Below are 21159 nucleotides of genomic sequence, written 5' to 3' on the forward strand. Positions count from 1 at the left end.
TACTCAAAATTTGTGCCACATCCCAGTTCTCTTAACTCAAGATCATATACTAGCATAGCCTCTTGTGAAATGCCTTACAAAAACAATCCACCACACAAATACAGTATGGTAAGAAATCAATCTGTGATGCAGTGGCGTGTGGTGCTATATCAGGCAGGGGAACAGGTGACCTGCACTTCCCCCCCTCCCCTCCCATACCTGTCATAATATAATACAGTAGACCAAGTAAAATTCAACCCTTGTTGAAATGAACCAAATAAACATACGATACATATGTTACAAATTGTCAGAAGTGATATCCATGAAGCACATTAAAATTATGACAATACCAATGTTAAAGCAAATATGATATAATGTAAAGAAAACATTAAAAACAAAATTGTTGATGTGCAACAAAGAAAAAATTAATAAAAGCAATTTATGAGTTATCAGAGAAAAAAAATGTTTTGTCAAAACCTGATTCATATAGCTATTTGAGGATTATTTTTTTTTTTTTTAAGCATTCTTGTAATTCAAACATCCTCAATGCAATAAAGGTGGCCGAGTAACCTGAACTGTTAAAGGGAGTTAAATCCAAACTCCCTTTTCGGGAACAAACAAGAACAACAATAATTTGCCACTGGAAGAGTATCCAGTTACGATTTAGTTTTAGTTTTTAATTCGGTTAGGATAGGTGTTGGTTTGCTGTCTTTTCTGTAAAGTTCAATGAACTAAAAGCTTTCGTCTTCAACCGGTCGATCATACAACATTTGCTTTCTTGTCCTGTCACTGCATGCGTCTTGGGGCTGGTGGAACAGGTGGACGCGGGCTGTTCCCTCGTAAGCTATTTCACAGCGTTTAGCCTAGGCATTTAGCAGACACTTAGACTGTAGAAGATTTTTCCAGTTCGTTATGACTGGCAGACGCAATTTTGCAATGAGATTAGAAAACTATAGACTTACTACACTCAAAACTATCACTACGATGCAATTAAACTTTAGTACATAGCAAAAACTCGAAGGAAAACTAATTCGCTATGTCTCTCGTAGGGAACAGCTAGAGAGTTCAGCTTCCGTGGTGGGAGGTGGCACATGAGGATCGTTTACCTTCGTGCGTGGTCGGAAATACTCGGCGTCAGACACCAGAGGGTGGGACAACGAGAGTAGGTGAAGTAAACAAACGTCCAGTCACGGTGAAAGTTTTTCTTCGGCGTGTTGATTTCGGAACAGAGAAGTGTTCTTATTATGTTATTATAGATAATTTAAATAGCTAAAAAGGCCGATAAGTAGAAGGGAACAGCCTGTTCCCTCTGTTCCATGGAGGGACCGCTACTGCTGTGATGTTTCAAAGGGTTCTCTCTATCCTTATTGGGAAGATAACATATTCAAGTTAAAGAATAATTTTGTACATAAAGAAAATATTGATTCACAATCTTTGATGTCTTCATGAGCACAATTGCTAATGCAAAGTGTGAATACTCGAAAAAATTGAAAATAAACAAGGGAGATATTAACGAAAGAAAAATTTAGTTTGCTTCTTGGCTTGTGTGTTTGTTTTAAGACTACAGATTGGCTAATCGAGGCTAGACCTACAATTCAAAATGGAACCCAAACCACGATGTGTCTCCACAGTTATCAAACCCAAGACCCCTTGATCACAAGGCAACAACATTTTCTTCTTGGTACTTCCTTTGAAATTTGTGCAGGTATTCATCCCAAATGTTCCATCACGGGAGGAAGAGCATATTTATAGCCAAAATGACCATAAACTGGGAGTCGTGAAAATTGTAAAGGGGATGTTGGTATCGTTGGAATTGTCCCTAAGTGGGTTCTTCTCAAAATTTGCATGAAATGCATGTTGCACAGTAAAAACGTTATGTGAAATGCCAATGCGGAATAACTTCTCCACACTTGTAACAGCAATGGTACTGTTCAGTTAAAGCTGATTGCAAGTGGCAGCATGTTGGTTGTATTCTTTCTCTTGAGACAAACAACTGTTCCATTATTTAAATAAATGAGAAATTTGCTGGACATGCTGTCGTAAATTGAATTATGCTTTTGATTTTAATTTTGGTTATGTTGGAACATGATGGACGAATAAGCAATGCTTTTAAAACTACGATTCTGAAAAAGATGATTGTCAACAACAGGAAAGTTGTTGAAACTCAAAATATTAATGTCTGCATAATTTGTATCTGCATAACTTGCAAGTTTCACAATTTAAGTAATTTATTATTGTGAGTTAGTGTGTTAGAGAATGATACATAACAATTCAGTTTGACTGTACGTCTATTTTAGATGTTAATAATTAACTTTCTTGCAGGAAATCACACTTCTTGCTGTGGTTAGTAAATATGAGCCTTTGTTTTATGTGTAAACATATCATGAATTGATTGATTTATTTTACTTCGTCTTTTGTGCCACATTTGGCTAATTTGCGAAGATGGGGCTGAGTGATGATATGGTGAAATTGATGAATGGACACTCACAAACATCCATGCCCAGGCCAGGATTCGAACCCAGGACCCCTGGCATTGTAGCACAATGTGCTAACCACTCTGCCATGGGGCCCAGCCTAAACATATCATGATGAATAGTTGTTGAAGAAAAACATTTTATAATCTGTTTCATATCTCGTAATCTCTAGGGTGTTTGTGTTTCAGAAATTACAATATTCTCCACCCAATCTGTAAAATATTCACAGATAGTTTTGGAGCAGGTTTCATTTTTACACTGCTAAAGTTGACAAATTTAAATCTAGCCTTGAGGGGCTTTCCTGATGGCGCAGTGGTAGCGTCGTTGCCTTGTAATCAAGGGGTCCCAGGTTCGATACCCGGTGGAGGCACAGAGTGGTTCGAATCCCACTTTAAACTGTAGGTCCAGTCCCAATTAGCCTTACTGTACATAAAGTGGACTTAAAACACCCAATCAATCAATCTAGTCTTGAGCATGATGTCTCCATGGAGCATCTGTGTACATTTCCATTATCTAGTAGAGCGGTTCTCAAACTTTTTAATCCGTGGAGCCCTTTTCACCCAAAGAGAAGACATTTTTTCCTATGCCCATCAGTATAGGCACCAACTTTTGGAGAAGGGGACGCAAGGCACTTTCTTCTCCCCCTAAATTCACGTAGAGGGACAGGTATATATTTTTACACATATGAAATGATGTTTATGTCTATTTAAAGAAAATAATTATTGCATAATATGTTATAAAAAAAAAGACTGGAAGTTTGTAACTAATGACAGGCAGGTATGAAGGTGAGTTTTCACGATATTCATGAGTGACTTTCCGGAGCCTCTGCAAAGCCCTTGAGGAGCCCCAGGGCTCCACAGAGCACACCTCGAGAATCGCTGCTCTAGCACATAAAAGTGGCCTAATTTGTTGGTGAATAGCAAATACTGTAAAAAAGTAGCAATGTGTTCAGTTGCCTTGATTTATTTGGCAGACTATCCAGTCTCAGAAATGCTGGGCGCAGAAGAAAATCATGTTCATGAAACCTGAGTACTGACAAAATGAAAGACAGGTGCAATTAAGATGTGTAAATATGTAATAATTGCAGGTCTGGTGTAGTTGAAAACTGCCTCATAGTTTATCATACCAAAAATATTAACATGCATTATGCAATACCAAAATAATTCCTCTCAAATTTCTGCCAATTGCCTGTTCATTTTAAGGAGAGTTTGCAGTTACAACTCTGGTCCATCCCAAGTTCTTCGCTGCGTTTATTTGAAAATATTTATTTTTTCAAAATTTGAGATGGAGCTGTAGCCCTCTGCGAACACCAGTGATCTGTTGTGAAAAGAGTAGTGTTGCCACCTATTCCTAAGTAGTCTACTAGTTCTACGAATGTCTGTGTATCCTAGTTACAATTTCTCAACTAAATTCACGCAAATTTTGCTAGTATCATAATTTATATGAATTCAGAAAACCTGACTTTCAACCACAGTACTGGGATTGACTGAACTCTATTTAAAAACAGATGAATTGTTACCACACAAAGTATGTGAGGAGGATAAACATTCCTCTGAATCTGTGACCACTTTATAAGTCAATTTTGCTTGTGAATGACACATTCTTGCACTATAAAGCATATCTGATCATGACTTTTGACCTACCCTGTACACCTATCTTTTAAACATGGATTTATGTGATGCAACATCAAAGTCTTCTGAAGAAGCCAACATGTACAGGTCTGATTCTTCAATTTGATGTGACTAAAGAAAGTGTTGAGCATGTGCTAAAATTCACAAACTTTTTTCTTTGGCTTTTTAACAGATCTGCAGATGAAGCCTTACAGGACGGACGAGTTTGTGCATAAACTGTTTTACGAAACCAGCAGATTTGGTGCATTTAATAACCAGTGGGTGGTGAAGGCACGAATCAACAATAATCAGAGGGACCCAACTCAGAGTTGTGAAAGGCATATGACATACCAGGTAATGTTGAGGTTTAAATGAGACACGATGTCTGTTTGGATGAAGGTAAGGAGGGGAAAGTACATGCTTATCCCTGATTAAATGTTCATTATTAACTAACAAGTCTCACAGATAGTACTGATGTTACCCAATAGGACCATCATGGTGTTGGTGGGAGGTGTGCGGAGGTGTCTTCAACAGTTCTCGCCGATGCCCAACCACTGCTGAACCAAAGAGCTTTGATACGGAGCTCTGTCACCTGCCCGACTGCCATCTTTGGATATCACCAATCATTCAACCAACCCAGAAGCCTATGGTTGGATATGAAGCATCAAACACGCACCCTGCCACTTTACCATCACCCGAGCTCCTTTTGTTACGTCCTTATCTCGTTCCCACCAAAAATATTACTTGTTTTATAACAGCATTCTTGTGGCCGATCTGCAATTACCGCTGTGGCTCAACTGGAAGTTCCAAGAAGAAGAATTAAATCGTAACCAAGATATCCAGGACTGCAAAGAAGATAAGCCATTTGGGTCACTTGTCTACAGTCCGCAACCAATACATGTGTTTGGTAAAGGAGATCAGGTACTTAAATACTGTAAATGTGTGTGTGAGTGAGTTACACAGTACAGCACTTTGTAGCCAGAACATAACTTTGGAATGTTGAATGATCTAATAAAGTATAGTGGACAAAACACTTTACAAACAAGTAAATATTTAAAAGCATTCATATATTTATCAAGGCTGCTTCAAATACAGTTTTACTTAATTTATTTCCACTGCAGTAATTGCTTTCCTTTATTTTTTACAAGTAAAGTTGTCACATGAAGCTTTTAAAAAAAGTTAGAATGCTCATAAAACATATTCTTGAAGGTCGAAAAGTGTTTAAATCTGCTGTTATATTCAACTCCTTTTCAAGGTGAGGAAAAAATACAGGATTTATAATTTTGTTTCAGATAATATTCTAATTACATGGCTTAAAAAAAATTTCATTGACTTTCTATTGTTTCAGCTGATTTTGAAAACAAAGACAACATGTCCATTAAATATCTACTACATGATTCTGAAGGGTCCATTTGGAGACATGAAAGTTGTGTCCAAGATCCATAAGTTCGAATTTACAGATCAAGAGAACGAAAGTCCATACCTCCATCTTCCATTAAGCGATTCAGATGAGTGCAATCGGTTGCTTGCTACCAAAGCAATCCATTTCAGGTGAGTGAAATAATTCTGTCCACGTTTTATGCAATGTGTGTGGGGTGTAAGGGGTGACCCACCCTTTCTCTTCCGCATACAAGGGTTGATCCCTATGCTCCACCCTTGACCGATGTCCATATGGGAAACGTACAATATTCTTATCTAATTTTTCGACACAGTCTCTGATGCAGTTGTCCCAACGATGCTCCAACTTTTCTACCTCTTCCAGGAAGAAGGGTTGTCTAACCTCGGCAAAAGACCCATTTTCAGCCTCTATTACTTCATTATCCGATGAAAATCTCTTCCCACACAGTTTTGGAAACAATCTCTAGTGACCCTGTGCCAGATCTGGTGAATATGCAGGTTGTCAGGCAATTCCAAGCCTGCATTATTAATTGTAGCCATTGTAGCACACGCCCTATGGCTGGGAACATTGTCGTGATGAAGGAACACTTCCCACCTCAACTTTTCACGTTTCTCCTTGATTGCAGCACATAATTTTATAATGAAATCAGCATAATAAGGATCTGTTACTGTGGCTTCTTCCTGCAAATAATCCACCAAGATCACATTGTACATCCCAAAAAAAAACACAACATGGCTGCCTAGTGATGGCATCACCTTGAATTTCTTCTTAGGGGACAGGAACCATGTTTCCCTTCCTTGCTTTGAAGTTGGTTTTGAGGTCATAATGATAATGCCATGACTCGTTCATTGTAATGTGTCTGTCGAGAAATGTTTGTTTGTCCATCCAAAAGTTTCTTAAATGTTGAATCAAAAGCACAATCCTCTTACGCTTGTGGTCAACATCGTGGGTACCCATCGTGCAGTTATTTTCCTTTGTCGAAATATTTTACACTTTATGGTATGAGAAGCCAGTTTCCTCTGCTATGTCCCTGGTGGTCATGCGTCAGTTTTACTTCACTGTATCATGTATTTATTGATGTTCTCTTCTGTTGTCACAGTTTTTGAAGGGCCACTGCCATATTCATTTTCACAGGATCTTCTCCCTCATTTAAACTCCCGGAACCATCTTTTTATGGCATCATAAGACACAGCAGTTTCCCCATAGTTGTAGACATATCATTTTGAATTTCAGTAGGCATCATCACCTTCTTTTAATTACAGCCCTCTACTCAATAGGCTCCATTTTGCTACTGACTCACCACTTCCAATCATTCAAGCACTTTAAAAGAAGAAACACATACTGACATGTAATTTTACATGCACACTATGGACATATCAGTTGTTAATACTGCACAAAATGAAAATTCTAGCACAAGTAGAATAGGGATCCACCCTTATAGTACACCCTGTACTGCATTTTGCAGACTAGTAAGGCTCTGGCATCGACCCATGGCCATTATAATCCTCCATGGGGCTCGTGTTGTGTGCTGTCCTTGTGGGTTTGCGAGTGTTATTGCATCCATTTCATCTTTTCACCAATCACCCACATCTTTGTGATTAGCCAAAAGTGGCAGAAAAGCTAAGTAAAATAAACCACATCAATGGATCAATCAATTGAAGCAATGTGGAGTATTTAAATAAACAAGCAACTTTGATTTGATTCTCTGCCGTCACATAATACTAGCTACTGTCATTATGTAATTATCGCCATGTCAAAAACCTTAACATTCTTAAAGATAATGAAAAACCATAGGTGTGTGCAGACTCTCTGATTGGGGGGGGGGGGGCAAAGCCTTGATGAAAGTTCAATTGGAGAAAGAAAAAAAACATTTCATCTTCAGTTTTATTGTATTGATGGTCTGGAACAGGAGTTGTATGTAGGGTTTGTCCGGACCCACTGAAAATCACTGTATTAGAAGAATTCAAACTTTCGTGGCACCAATGTTCTTTGCACCTTTCCTTTATTTCACCTCTCTGTAGTTCAGAGACTATTTTACATATAAACATGGTTTCGTACAGCAGATTCAAAACAACTACACATAATTATTCATTTCCAATAGTGACGGCCATTTGTGGGCCAGTTAACCCCTCACTTTTCTCCACAAAAAGTTTTGGCACCCAATTGTTGCTACTGATTTCCAATCCAATGTATTGGCAATTTATTCTGAAAACATATAGAGGTAACATAACTAACAAATAAAGTGTGTGGGGGTATTAATAACAAGAAATTTGCTAGAGAACGAAGTTGGATAATTCAATTACATAGGAAATAATGCACTTTCGTCTCTCTTCCGTAGCTGCTTGGAACTTTCATCGGCTTTAAAATACTTAATTTTTAAGAGCATAATATTGTTTAATAACTGTGATAAAATCTTGTACACTAAATTTCTGTGTGAGAGTATTAGGTGAGCGTGCGCACGCCTATGTGAAAAACTGAAATTGTACGTCTACAATTACTTTGCCAATAAGCTTCAGGGGAATTGAGCTTTTCCTGCTTGCAAGCCTCTGAAGATGGGCTGCACGAAAAGTTCATTTTTTCCCTCAAAGTATCGTATTCGTGTGAAAAGGAAATTGTTATCCCATTCAAAAAAAAAAAAAAAAAAAACGAGAGATGAAGATGTTTAAATTTTTTTCAAAAAAAATTTGTGGTGACCCCTGCAGTAAACTAATGCGAATAAAAAATCTAATAGCAGTACTTGCAGATCATCTGGAATTTACATAGTCTCTCCAAGAGAAAAAGTTGTAAAATGAACCAGCAGTTCACTTCCACTTCTTGATTCGGTTCTTGTGATTCAGTTTAGAAACTTGTTTCTTTTGTTATTATGATTCTCAGTCTTGTGCAAAATTATGGTTCCTTTGAATTTCTGTAATAAATTTTCACTTTTATAATACTAGATATTAGAAAGATTATCAAAGTAAAATTTGCATTCCAGATTTCTGATTGATAACTAAAGTAAATTGACAATATGATCTAATTATGGGAAAGGTTGGTGATGGTTATAGGTTGTTGTCTATTATTTTATAGATCTTAAGTCTTGTTAGCATTTTCTATAGGATTGTTGGCATTTTCTATAGAATTCCTATATGCAACAAAAAATTCTTCAGATGCTGTGTACTTACAAATGTAAGCAAAAAAGCAGCATTTTCTATGACACTATAAATCCGCCAGAAAATGAAAAATTGTGAATGGTTTATGAACGTTTTCTGTTGTTTTTATATTGTGGAGATCTGTTAATGTACCTCTGTTACCTTTGCCTGAAGGCTAGATGCACATGATTGTAGCACCCAATACGTTTGATGCCGATTGTAATTTTGCATTTTATTCTTCAAATTTTCACGTGTTCTTGTGTGTAGAATGAAATTTTCTAAGAAAAAGTTGTGAAAGTGAATATTCTTAATAATTAAATTATTATATTTTTAATTGAAAAAACAAATTTCAAAAGCAAAAATCATGATGATAAACATGTCTTGAAAAATTTCATTTTTGGACTGGAAAACCTGGAAATGTCAGGGAATTTCATAATCAAAAAAATCGTAGCAACCCTGACTCAGCTTCCTACAATGTGCTAAGTTTTATTGATGATAATTCAGTAGTTCATTGTCACCAATAATAATAATAGGATTATGCAATACAAAGAAAAGCATCATAGGTGCCAATAAGCACCTCAGTCTAGGAAAATATTGTTTTATTGTAGGTACGTGCATAGATACACATGTCCTACTGTCATACCCTGTTGTCACCATTGTGTGTTAAGTAGGGGTCAATGGACAGATGAAATTTTTAAAAAAATATGTTTGTGTGCAGGGGGTCAGTTTTTTAATTTTTTTTGTGAATTTGTTTCAAAAAAGTAATAGTTTCTTGAAGATTGGTCTTTTGTGATAAGTAAATTAAAGCAACTAAAGTAAATTAAAGCAACTAGGATACATAGCCATTCCTAGAACTAGTAGACTACTTAGGATTAGTAATCTTGAAGCTTTCCTGGCGGCAAATGATGAAGAAGTTTTCTCGGGATATCAGTCAGGTGATTTCCGGATAGGCTTCCGAGAGCTAACGTCACTCTCATCTTCAAGGATTGAAGTGCAGAGAATTGTTAGGGTATGGTTATACTCTATGACCTCTGCGCTCCCAGTGAACTATCGCTAGCCAGGTTGGGTCAACCGACAGCCGACCGGCAAAACCGACAGAACACTACCGCACCGTTGTAAACCTGACGGACAAACTATTTTGACGAAGCCACTATCTCCATCCTGTCGAAGGGATTGAACTTCGCCCCAGCTCCTAAGACCATTCCAACCACAGACATAATCAGCAGCATCAAGCAAGCCGTAAAAGACCTACCAGCCACAGCTGCTCAGGACGTACGTTGAGAAGTGCACGTGGCCCTTAAAAGGGCCACTCCGCCGAAGCTGAACATCACAGCAGCAGAATAAGATGCACTCAAGCAACTGAGAGAAGTCCAGGACATTATCATTCTACCAGCAGACAAAGGAAATTCTGCTTTTATACTTGAATACAGAGTACCACAGCAAAATCACATACCAATCTTTACTCCGAGACCCCACAGCTGCAATAGAGAGATAAACCAGTGTTCTACTGAAGAAATCCACACTGCCGAAAGAAACCGGGGACCGGTTAACACCCAATGGAACCGTACTTCCACGACTCTACGGCCTTCCCAAAATGCACAAAGCTGCTGTACCAACACCTATCGTCAGCGCCATTTGATGCCCTACCTACAGACTGACCAAATTCCTAATGGCACAACTCCAGCCTCTGACGAGCAAGTGCCAGCAGCATGTCCAAGAAATCATCGGACTTCATCAACACCCTGCAGAACATCAGAACTTCTCCCGGCAACCTTCTAGTTAGCTTTGACGTAGTATTGCTCTTCACCAGAGTGCCTCTACAAGATTCCTTGAAACTGTTAGAGTAACACTTCGCACCAGACATCATCAGCCTCTTCAAACACACCCGGACTTCAACCTACTTAAGCTACAAGGGCAAGTATGGGGCACATGCCAAAAAAAAGGGCTGATATTTTTTTAAAAAAAAACAAGAAAATGATAGAAGAAATTTATTGTGATTGATAAACAAGTACATACCTTGGCTATTTTTCAACGTAGTCACCATTAACCTCCAGACATTTCTGATAGCGTGGCACAAGCTTATGTATACCCTCTGCTTAAAAATCTGCCGCCTGAGAGTGGAGCTAGTCCAGAACTGATATCTTGAGCATGTCACTGTCGTTGAAATGCTTCGATGCAAGCCACTTTTTCAGGTGAAGAAAAAGAGAAAAATCGCTTGGGGCAAGGTCGGGGCTGTAAGGGAGATGATTGAATAGTTTCCATCGAAATCTTTGAATTGTCTCAACAGTACGAGCAGCTGTGTGTGAGTGGGCGTTGTCATGGATCAGAAAAATTCTAGAGCGTAGCATTCCTCTCCGCTGATTTTGGATGGCACGTCGCAGATTATTCAGTGTTTTGCAATACACCTCTGCTGTAATTGTTCATCCTGGTTCCAAGAATTCCACATAAATCACACCTTTTGGTCCCAAAACAAAGTTGCCATGATTTTGTCAACTGATGGTATGTGTTTGAATTTCTTCGCTTTAGGAGAACCAGAGGGCCGCCATTGCATTGACTGCTGCTTCGACTCCCCAGTGGCGTACGATATCCACATTTCATCTCCCGTCACTATGTGTGAAAAGAGGTCATCCCCACCCTCCCCCCAGTGGGCCAAAAAAGCACGTGCAGCTGTCCTCCTTGATCTTTGTGAGCGTCTGTCAGCATTTTTGGTACCCACCTCACACACAGTTTGTGATACCCCAGGTTGTCAGTCACAATTTGATGCACTGTTTTCGCACACACTTCTGGAAACTTTTTGGGGAGTTCAGATATTGTGAACCGGCAATTGGAACGCACTTTCTTGTTAACGCGTTCCACCAGATCATCCGCCTGAACACTAGGCCTTCCGCTACGCTCATAGTCATGAACATTTGAACGCCCTTCCCAAAACTCTCTGCACCATTGCCTGACCTTCCCTTCACTCATCACTGTCGGTCCATAAATGGCACACAATTTCCGATGGATGTCAGCTGCATTCTGTCCTTTGCCATTCAGAAATCATACGACAGATCTCACTTCACTTTGGCGGGATTTTGTATTACGGCAGCCATTTCGCCTTACTGCTACTCGCACGTACACAACCCCACTCCGACGATTCTATCTCTGTTGCAAGCACAGAATACTAGGGCATGCCCCTGCGCATGCTCAACTTCATCAGTGTTGCCAACTCTGCTTAAAAAATTATCAGCCCTTTTTTTTCTTACATGTGCCTCGTACTACAAACAAACTAACAGAGTGGCAATGGGATGCCTGCAATAGTCAATTTCTTCATGGAGAACTTCGAACATGATGCACTCAGTTCAGCTCCACAGAAACCTGAATTTTACAGATATGTAGACGACACCTTTGTCATCAGACTGCATGGCGAAGCAGAGCAACAGACATTCCTGGATCATCTCAACAACCAGCACCAGCGTTTTTGGACATCCTCATCAGATGCAAACCGGATGGGACCTTAGGACACAGTGTATACAGGAAACCTACTCACATTGACCTATACCTTAATGCCAAGAGTTTTCACCATCCAGCGCAGCGATCAACTGTACTCTCTGTTGTTTCACCAGTCCATCTCCATCAGCGACGCAGAGCACCTTCAAGATAAAATAAGCTTTCAGACAGAATGGATACACTGAGGGCATCATCAACAATACATTAGAGCGAGTAATGCACAACAAGAATAAACAACAAAGAAACCCAGAACCCCCATATGGCCAAGAAGAGAAGAAGGTAGCCATCATCATATAGACTGGAAACCTCTCCACAGTCATCAGCTGCCTTCTTTCAAAGCACAACATTAAGACAATCCACAAACCACCACAGAAAGTCAGAAGCCAACTTTAAAACCATAAAGACGACCTAGGACAGAAGACACCCAGGCTTTACCATACCGTCTGTACCTGTGTTAAAGCCTACATCGGACAAACAGGGAGGGCAATCTAACATCGCTGCAAAGAACATGCCACCAGATGCATCAAGAATTTTCATTCAGAAAAATCAGGGTTGGCAGAACATTCCATCCAGGAGGGCCATAGAATTGACTTCACAACCACCAAGATCATCAATAAAATAAATCATCCAATTACTGAGACAGGATCATAAAAGAAGCAATAGCCATACACGTGGAAAAGGAAAACCTGAACAGGGACACAGGACTAGAACTGGACCCAGGCTGGTTAGCGATAGTCGACTGGGAACGCCGACATAGAGACTGCATCTGATTGGCCAACCACCTACACCATACCCCTCTCACATCAAACACATATAACCGTACCCTAACTATTCTTTGCACTTCAAAACCTGAAGATGAGAGTGACGTTAGCTCTCGAAAGCTCGGAACCCTATCCGGAAATCACCTGGCTGATATCCCAAGAAAACTTCTTCATTACTTAGTAATAGTTTTCAAGATTACTTGTTTGGTATTGCATTATGCATGTTCATTTTTTTTTTGTATAAATATATATTATAAAATATTCTTGTATTTTATTTTCAGGCTCATCATGTTTCAAATGTCAAAATAATAAATGGATACGTAGATTGTATAGAGTTTTGCTTTTGAAAATGTTCGATGGAGCATGTATTTTGTGGCTTTAAGTGTATAGTCAAATTTTGTACATATATAAAAATGGAAGACAAAACTAAAGAACAGGTTTTTGTCCTTGCAATTTTTAGGATGCAAAAGTCATACTTAAGGCTTCCGTGTAGTACACAATACCACAAGGGTAAAATACAAATTTCAAGTTAATGTCTTGGAGGTGCAAAATATATACATTGAAGATATCTTTGGATGCTAGATTTTTCTTGTTGTCAAATATTACATGGATATATATATTAAAAAGGGCTTTATATGTAATTAACAGATTTGTTGGATCTCAAGATTGTATAGTGTAAATGTTCATTGCTATGATTTTTTTGTAGTGTCCATATATTGAAGATGAAAAATTAAGTAATATGTAGCTATAGATTCTATTTGAGGCATGAGCATGTCACTTTTGAGATTTATTTTTAGTTTTCGAGAGAAGCAGAAGAAACTTCACATGACAATGAAATTTGTATTGTTTTTCACTTGTCTTCTAATTTTCTTTACTAGTAAAATATTCATATATTTATTTTTCCTCACAAACCAATTTAGTACCAAATATTGTGTAGGTAGAACAAGAAGAGTAGAAACAGAAAGAATATTTCTAATATTATTTATTATAAAATATAAATATAGGTTATAAGGATATTGAATCTCGTATAGTCTTTCTATTTCCGTAGTATGTTGCTGTTGTTATATACAATAAATAGGTTATGTTTTTTAATGTTAAAACATTAATATTAGTATCCATGCAGCTATATGTAGTATCATACATAGTATTCACTGTTTTACATGTTTCATTATTGTTTGTTTCTGAGCAAAAATTTGGTTTATGAAATGAAAAATCACAAATATAAGCACGTGTGCTTAATAAATGGTGTGTGATCGTGGTGTACAAATCAAGACCAATTCGAGCACACATTGTTCCTAGGAGTTTTGATTTTTTTTAAAAAATAATAAACCATACCAGCTGTAGTGTTCTTGACTTATGTTAGTTGTGTTGTAAGTTGCTATTTAGTTACTTTTGTTTTCAGTTTTAATATTCACTTAGAGTAGCAATTTCTTTTGCATAGTTGAATGCATAATATTACCACTTACATTGTTTTTTTTTTAAATTTTATTTTGCAAATCAGAACTTACATATATACTCACGTAACACACTCAACATTAGGTATAAGGAAAATATAACTGTCAATATATAAACCAGAATTTCAAGTTCATTATGAAATTGTGTGATATCAGGTGCTACAAAATGTTTATTTTACAAAATGGAAGAATTGGAACATTTTTAAGTGGAGTTCACTAGCTAGCAATACTTGTGTAATATTGCTAAAAATATGTAGTAAACTTTCAATAAAATAACAATAATAAACACACATTTGTTTTTGTTTGCAACCAATAATTAGGACATGGATGAAAGATGTAAAGGTATTAACCAACAAGTTGTCAAGAGAGCAAACTATTCCTCAAAATGACTTTATTAAATAATTTACCAACAAACAATGGAGCTTTATTATTTCACTGTAATGGAAATTGGCAATACTGAATGTAATTGGCAATATATATATTTTTTTATTCTCCCAAGATCAAGGTCACACTCCATGAAAGTAAACTTCAGTTCCTTCAACAACATGTTTTAAAAATAAGTTCATTTGTGCAAATATTTCACAAGTTACACCTTGCTTTGTTAGGCAAGTGGGGTACGTGTCACCCATTGATATTCATTGCGAGATTGCAACACTCTGAACTATACTGCATGTGGGTGCTTTTCTGTATTCGATCTATTATATTTTTGTTTTTATGCTGTGTTGTTCTGTTGTACTTCTAAGCCATGTATTGTTATAAAGTTAACATCAGTTTCGTGCTTTGGGGGCAGTTATCACCAATGCACCTAAATAAATAAGAAAAATATCAAAGCGTCGAAAGACCGAGTGCACAGGAGTTCCAGATATTATGAGAAGTAGTAATAAAGAAGGGAAGGACATGTAGGTGTTGGATACGAATGTGAACATGAAAGGTACTACAGAAGGTTGTTCGCTTTATATCCGTCCATTTTTGACGGGTACTGACCTTAAGAGATACCGCACCGCCACCACCGATCATGTTCTATTGGACCCCCAGCATTGTTGACTATCGCCCGGCATCGCAGTTTCCATTGCAGCAAGCTCCGGCGCAGGACAGGCATGGGAATTCTGTCCCACTCCTCCCTGCAAGCTTTCCATAGACCATCCAGGGTGCATGGGCAGTGATGTTGAAGACGTCGTTTCAACAGTCCAAATGCGCAAAAATCCATTGGACTGGCATCTGGGCTTTTCACAGGAATGTCTTCAAATGGAATGACATGAATTTCTAATTCCTCTGCCATTTGAATGGAGTCTTGGAAGTATCTGGCATTCACCTTCACGTTTTTGTCCACCTTGCGTATCATCAACTTACCCTCATATCCGAATCCCGTCACAACCATAAAGCCACGAGGGAAACTTTCCCTGCACTGACGAACAAAGTTGCTGCGCCCCTTGCCATCAATGTCACGGTATGTGATCGCCCGAATGTGACCACCAGCAGTGAGATGGACATATGATTCATCCATTGTGACAACTTTCTTCCTTTGGAACCTGCCAGGTACTTTTCATAGAGTTTCCTGCAGTTTGTCTTACGTTCGGCAATTCGATGTGGTAGAAGGTGGTGTACACGGGCCTTCCGCACACACTTCAACCTGAGGCGCTTGCGAATTGTTTTGTTCACAGTTGACGGTGCGAGGTGAAATCTGTGGGCCATATCACGTTGAGTCGGGGGATTTTCTTGGCACGCCAATCGACGGATCCCCCTTCACACTACGGGTGACACTTTGCTTCTCCTGGTGGTTTTCGTGAGTGAATGTTTCGCAAGGAGAGCCTGTTGTGTGTATTGGGCCACAATAGCTTTCGCAGTAGTCACCCCGAGTGTTAACCCATTCTCCCGACACTGTTTCACAATGCGTACGTATGAAAACTTAGCATGGAAAAGGGCCATTACGTAACCCTCCCAATACCGGTTGATTTTCGGCGCCATTTGATAACATTCACTACCAACACTCACGCACCTACAAGGTCAGACACAACACTGCTCCCGCCAGCAGACCCATATTTCCAGCGTGATATGCCAGGTTGCAGCACCAAATCGACAATTGTCGGATATAAAGCGAACAACCTCTGTACATGACTGAAAGTGAACATGAAACTGCTTCAGTTGTTACATACTTAGGCACCTGTCCACCAAGCATGCAGCTGGTGTTAACTTTATAATATGATATCATTTAGAAAGTCAATCATCCTCCTTCGCAGTTCGCTGCCTCTGGCTGGGTCGGCATAGAAGTCAAGCCTCTCCATTTTTTCCTGGTCTTCCACCACTCCTCTCTTTCCACGGTGTTCCAATCTTGTCCTCTTCTCCTAACACACACTGCTATCTGCTCTTTCCACCGACATCTTGGTCTCCCCCTTGGCCTTATTCCCACTCCTTGTGCATGGTAAGCTCTTACTGGTAAGTCTTTCTGCATCTATCCTCTTCATGACTCCAAACCACCTCATCTGTGCCTGATCTATCCTGTCCTGAAGCTTTTTTATTCTTCTTTAACTGATTACAGATTTTTCCCCATCAGAATTATAGCCCAAAGTATACTGAACAAAATAAGATATCATTTGTACCTCTAACGTTCTTAGTTCTGGAAAAATAAAATTTCATGTAGGAGCATGCAGAATTTCAAATTTCCTGCTGAAAACATGCTCTGCGTTAGTGCAAATACCTGGAAAATCAGCCTCTGCATCTAAGGGTTGGGTGATAGGTGTACTCCGCACACCGGCGTACATTACAAAAAGCAGGCTTAAGCAGTAATAATTTTACACATGTTGTGGAGGGATAAGTCTTCAACAGGCCTTCATTTTTTACTTAAATTTCCACACAGTACCTCTTCTGCCCACTTAGGAGGTAAGATACATGCTGGCAGATACTGGCCACTGTTGACATTGTCATTGAAAGCCAATAGATCCTGTTTTATCACTGACGAAGACAAAACTCCACACAGGAAAATACAGCAGAAGTGAAAAATCAGGGATGACTTGGTAGAGCAGTGGCACTATGCTGGGTTGGAGACACTGTAGAGCCTGCAGTGTTTGCTTAAGTTTCTGCTGATATCTGTGGCAGAGTGGTTAGCACAGTATGCTACATCAGGGGTCCCAGGTTCAAATTCCAGCCTAGGCATGGGTGTTTTTTGTGAGTATCCCTTCATCAATATCATCATATCACTCATCCTCATCTTCACAATTAGTCAAAAGTGACAGAAAATCGAAGTAAAACAAACCCAATCAATCGATCGCTTCAGTTTCTGCAGATCTATAACACAAATGTAACCAAGAAAGTTCTTCGAGTGCCATGAAACAGACATGCCAGGTCAAACATAGTCCCTAGCAGCAATGACCTGTCTCCAGGCGCGGAGGGTCCATTTAAGCCGGGCTTACACTTTATTAGTTCTAGTAAAATGTGTGTAATTATATGGCAAAATTCGTAAAAACTTCAACTCGGCTCGATACCAGTCTTCAAGATCCTGTTTGTTAGATTGCAAAACTTCTGCACCAGGGGACACATGGGAACTCCCGCCTTCTGCTTGCGAAAAGTTGTAAGCCATCTGAATGTTGCCTTACAAATTTCTGACCGTGAAGGAGCAGTGCCTAACGTACCTGGATGGAGAAGAGCAAGGAATATAGGGAGAAGAGCGGGCCAACCCCTAGGTTCGTAAACCTATGGCCACAGGCTTACAGCAGCATTGCAAACCTCATGTTTAGAAAAAGTGTTGTTCATGGACGTCCGCAGTATTTCTTTCCACCAGGGAGGATTAAGCAAAGTATTTTTTTTTTCAGGGGTTGGGGTAAACTAGGTATATTTCCCTTCTCAAAATATACTAATTCAATTTGAAGTTAACATTTTTCTGCAATGCCCTTCCAATAATTAACAATTTAATGTGACTGAAATGAAATTGTATGTGTGAAAATGGTTGACATTCATTTTTCAGGAAGTGTCTCTTTGCCTTGCCCCTTCTGGACATCCATGGTGTCATTTAAACTCCGAAATTATGCTACATACTACTAAATTGTTCTGTGATTTTCATATTATTAATATTAATTTATAACAAAACATAAATATAAATTTGAATGGTTCAACCAACGGCATGGGTTCGACGTTATACGTGAAAAGTTTGAGAAAATTCAACCACAACGAAAAGTGGCCCTCTTGTTTTATTTATATCCCCAACTTAACTACTTTTTAAAACTTTTGCGAGATTTAGCACCATTATGCTTGGGTTGGCTTCACTCAATACGCACCAGCGAGAGACAGGTCCTGCAAGAGGAGGGGTTCCGGCATTGTCGGGTATGAATGGTTGGAAAAAGGAAATTTGAGCCGGTGGTGCTTCAAGGAGGTTTTTTCCAGGAAAAGGGAATTCTGAAGCAAAAATCTAACAGGAAGGGAAAAAATGAGCGGGATACAGGAAAACTTGATGCACATTGATGTGCTAAATTCTTGTTTCTGTTTTTAGCTTGTAGGAGAGCATAAACATCAGAAATATTGAAATGATCTCTGTTTTCAGTTTATGTATGAACTCAGCTGGTAATAATTGAGCTAAAAAGTGCAAAAATAAATGTTAATGAAAGCTGAAGATTGAACCAATTTTACAAATCTCATGTCAAATGAACCAACTAACTAACTAACTGTCTAGCCTTCTTAAACCCGAAGGTTCATGGCTGCAGCAACAAAGGCTTTCCATCTTTCCCTATCTTGAGCAAGATCTATATACTCTTTTCCATCCCTACCGATTTCCCTTAGGTCCATCTCAACGTTGTCCCTCCATCTTCGTCTTGGCCTTCCTACAGGTCTCTTACCATCAGGTTTCCCAACAAGAATCCTGTAAACTCCTCTTTCCTCTCCCATTCATGCCACATGGCCTGCTCACCTAAGTCTTCTTGATTTAATTATTCTAATAATATCTGGACATAAATACAAATTATGTAGTTCTAAATTATGTAACCTTCTCCACTCACCTGTCTCCTCATCCCTTTTAGGTCCAAAGATTTTCCTAAGGATCTTATTTTCAAATACTCTCAAATGAACCAAATATTATTAATTATGTAGTCTGTGATTCAAACACTCTTCGAACAACGTACGAAAAGCCTGTTTATGATCTTTTAGGTGCTAGATTTGCTTTTACAGTATCCTAAGAAAGCACTTACATGTCCTTTGATAGAATTTTTTGGATATGCCCCTACAATTAGTGATCATTTCTTTTATAATTAATATTGTATTTTTTTTTACTAAATAAAGGGAATTTTAAGGCAAAAGAGGGAATTTATTTATATCCGAAAGGGATATTCCCCTCACAGTTTGAAAGATCACCGGTTTGACAGTGACCAATTTTGGATCTGGTTTCTTTTTGTTTCCCCGTTCTTGTTGTCGAGGTATTGCTTTTGCGAATTCCATCTATTGAAAGCAGACTGTCGGGCCCCGTGCTGTGGTGTGATAGTGAATTGCATTATGGAATAAAATGAGTGTGATTGTGCAGTGGGGTGGATAACTTGTTGAAGACTCAGTTATCCAGCAAGGATTTTGCTGCCAAGAAGAAACTTGTGGATGTAGGTAGGCCCACCCCTTCCTTCTCTAACAGGCATAGTAACAGAAACGAAAAATAAAGTGCACCGATTTTGTGATTCAGGGTACGAAGCTGATACTTGGTTATGCGGTTGTAAAAAGTATTCAGCACTTTTCTGTTTTAGTTTCTTTATTATTAATATTATTATTATTCATTTTATGTAACTTTGAATATTTTTTATCGTTACGTTACTCATTGTGATAGGAAAAAAACTGACTTAATTATCAGTTGAAATGTAGGAGATACACAGCCTAGCAAAGAAAACACCAATCCCAGGGATTTATCCAGAATGTTTAATTTGGTGAAAAATTCCAGGGAAGTGTTCTGAAAAAAATGGGGGGGGGGGTTGATGTGTGTGGATAAATCAACCATGTCAGCCCAAAAATAAGCACAACAGGAAATAACCTTCATCATTATAGGCTTACACTGTTGGAAAGGTCACGCTCCGCCACTACCTGTCTCCAATGTTGTGGTAGGAGCAGAGAGAGATCCAAAGAAATCAAGTGCAGTTCGAATATCGTCTAGGTTTCAGAACTGTCATCCTCTAAGGTGGTTGTCCAGTGAATGGAACAGATGATGAATTGGAAGAGACAATGTCTGGGAATAAAGACTGTCTAATCTCTGCTTGACTAGCAAGATGAGGTAGAATGGCTATTGTACAATAGTGCTATTAAACCTCTAGGTAGTGGCGTATTTTCCCATATTACCTGGTTTACTGGCAGTAAACCACTTTTTTCATGAATATAGAATTTGTCGGAAAAATTGAAGTAATCTGACTTCATTGGTGTTTTATTTATATTATATCTAATATATAATAAATATATACAATAAATATGAATTGTTGCAGTAAACCAGGTCAAATTTTCAGAATACACCACTGCTTTTGGTTCTAGTAGTGGATAAAGCAGGATATTTCATTCACTAAATTAATCAATTCAGAATTCATTCTTATTGTAGAAATTTACCCAGAGGTTGAAAAGCAATATTATAAAATAAAAAAAATAAACTGATAATTTTAACAAAGTAAGAAGGAAAAAATTTAATTTACTTGTACAATTTTATTGCAAATCTCCTGTGATCCCATTGCTTTTAACTGGTTAAATCATTCCATCCTTTGATTATTTAATAGGAATCATGGGAAAATGCTGTGTAGAGTAAATTTTAGTTATGTTTTACTTGTATCCCAGTGTAGTTGTAAACTTTCCATTGTTGTCAATTTTCTTTCATGAAATGGATTAGAGGGTGTTTGTTATTCATTGCATTGAGAAGAACATAGAGGAA

At 38.5% G+C, this 21159-nt stretch overlaps 1 protein-coding gene across 2 annotated transcripts in view; it reads left to right on the forward strand.

Annotated features, from left to right (window-relative positions):
• The window catches only part of LOC146001696 (zinc finger TRAF-type-containing protein 1 homolog), a 61166-nt gene extending 46587 nt beyond the window's left edge, over nucleotides 1-14579 (forward strand). Inside the window, exons 4-6 of one of the 2 annotated variants that reach the window (XM_083139351.1) lie at nucleotides 4257-4417; nucleotides 5412-5614; nucleotides 13119-14579. In XM_083139351.1, coding sequence (XP_082995477.1) covers nucleotides 4257-4417; nucleotides 5412-5614; nucleotides 13119-13146 — 392 coding nt within the window. In that variant the 3' untranslated portion in view covers nucleotides 13147-14579. Of the gene's footprint in view, nucleotides 1-4256; nucleotides 4985-5411; nucleotides 5615-13118 lie in introns of those variants that run through there. The other variant, XR_014443594.1, reaches the window with a different exon arrangement.
• The last annotated feature ends 6580 nt before the right edge of the window (nucleotides 14580-21159 follow it).

The sequence above is a fragment of the Lepisma saccharinum genome, chromosome 17 (assembly GCF_977018435.1).
Source record: "Lepisma saccharinum chromosome 17, izLepSacc3.1, whole genome shotgun sequence".
Classification (NCBI taxonomy): Eukaryota; Metazoa; Arthropoda; class Insecta; order Zygentoma; family Lepismatidae; genus Lepisma; species Lepisma saccharinum.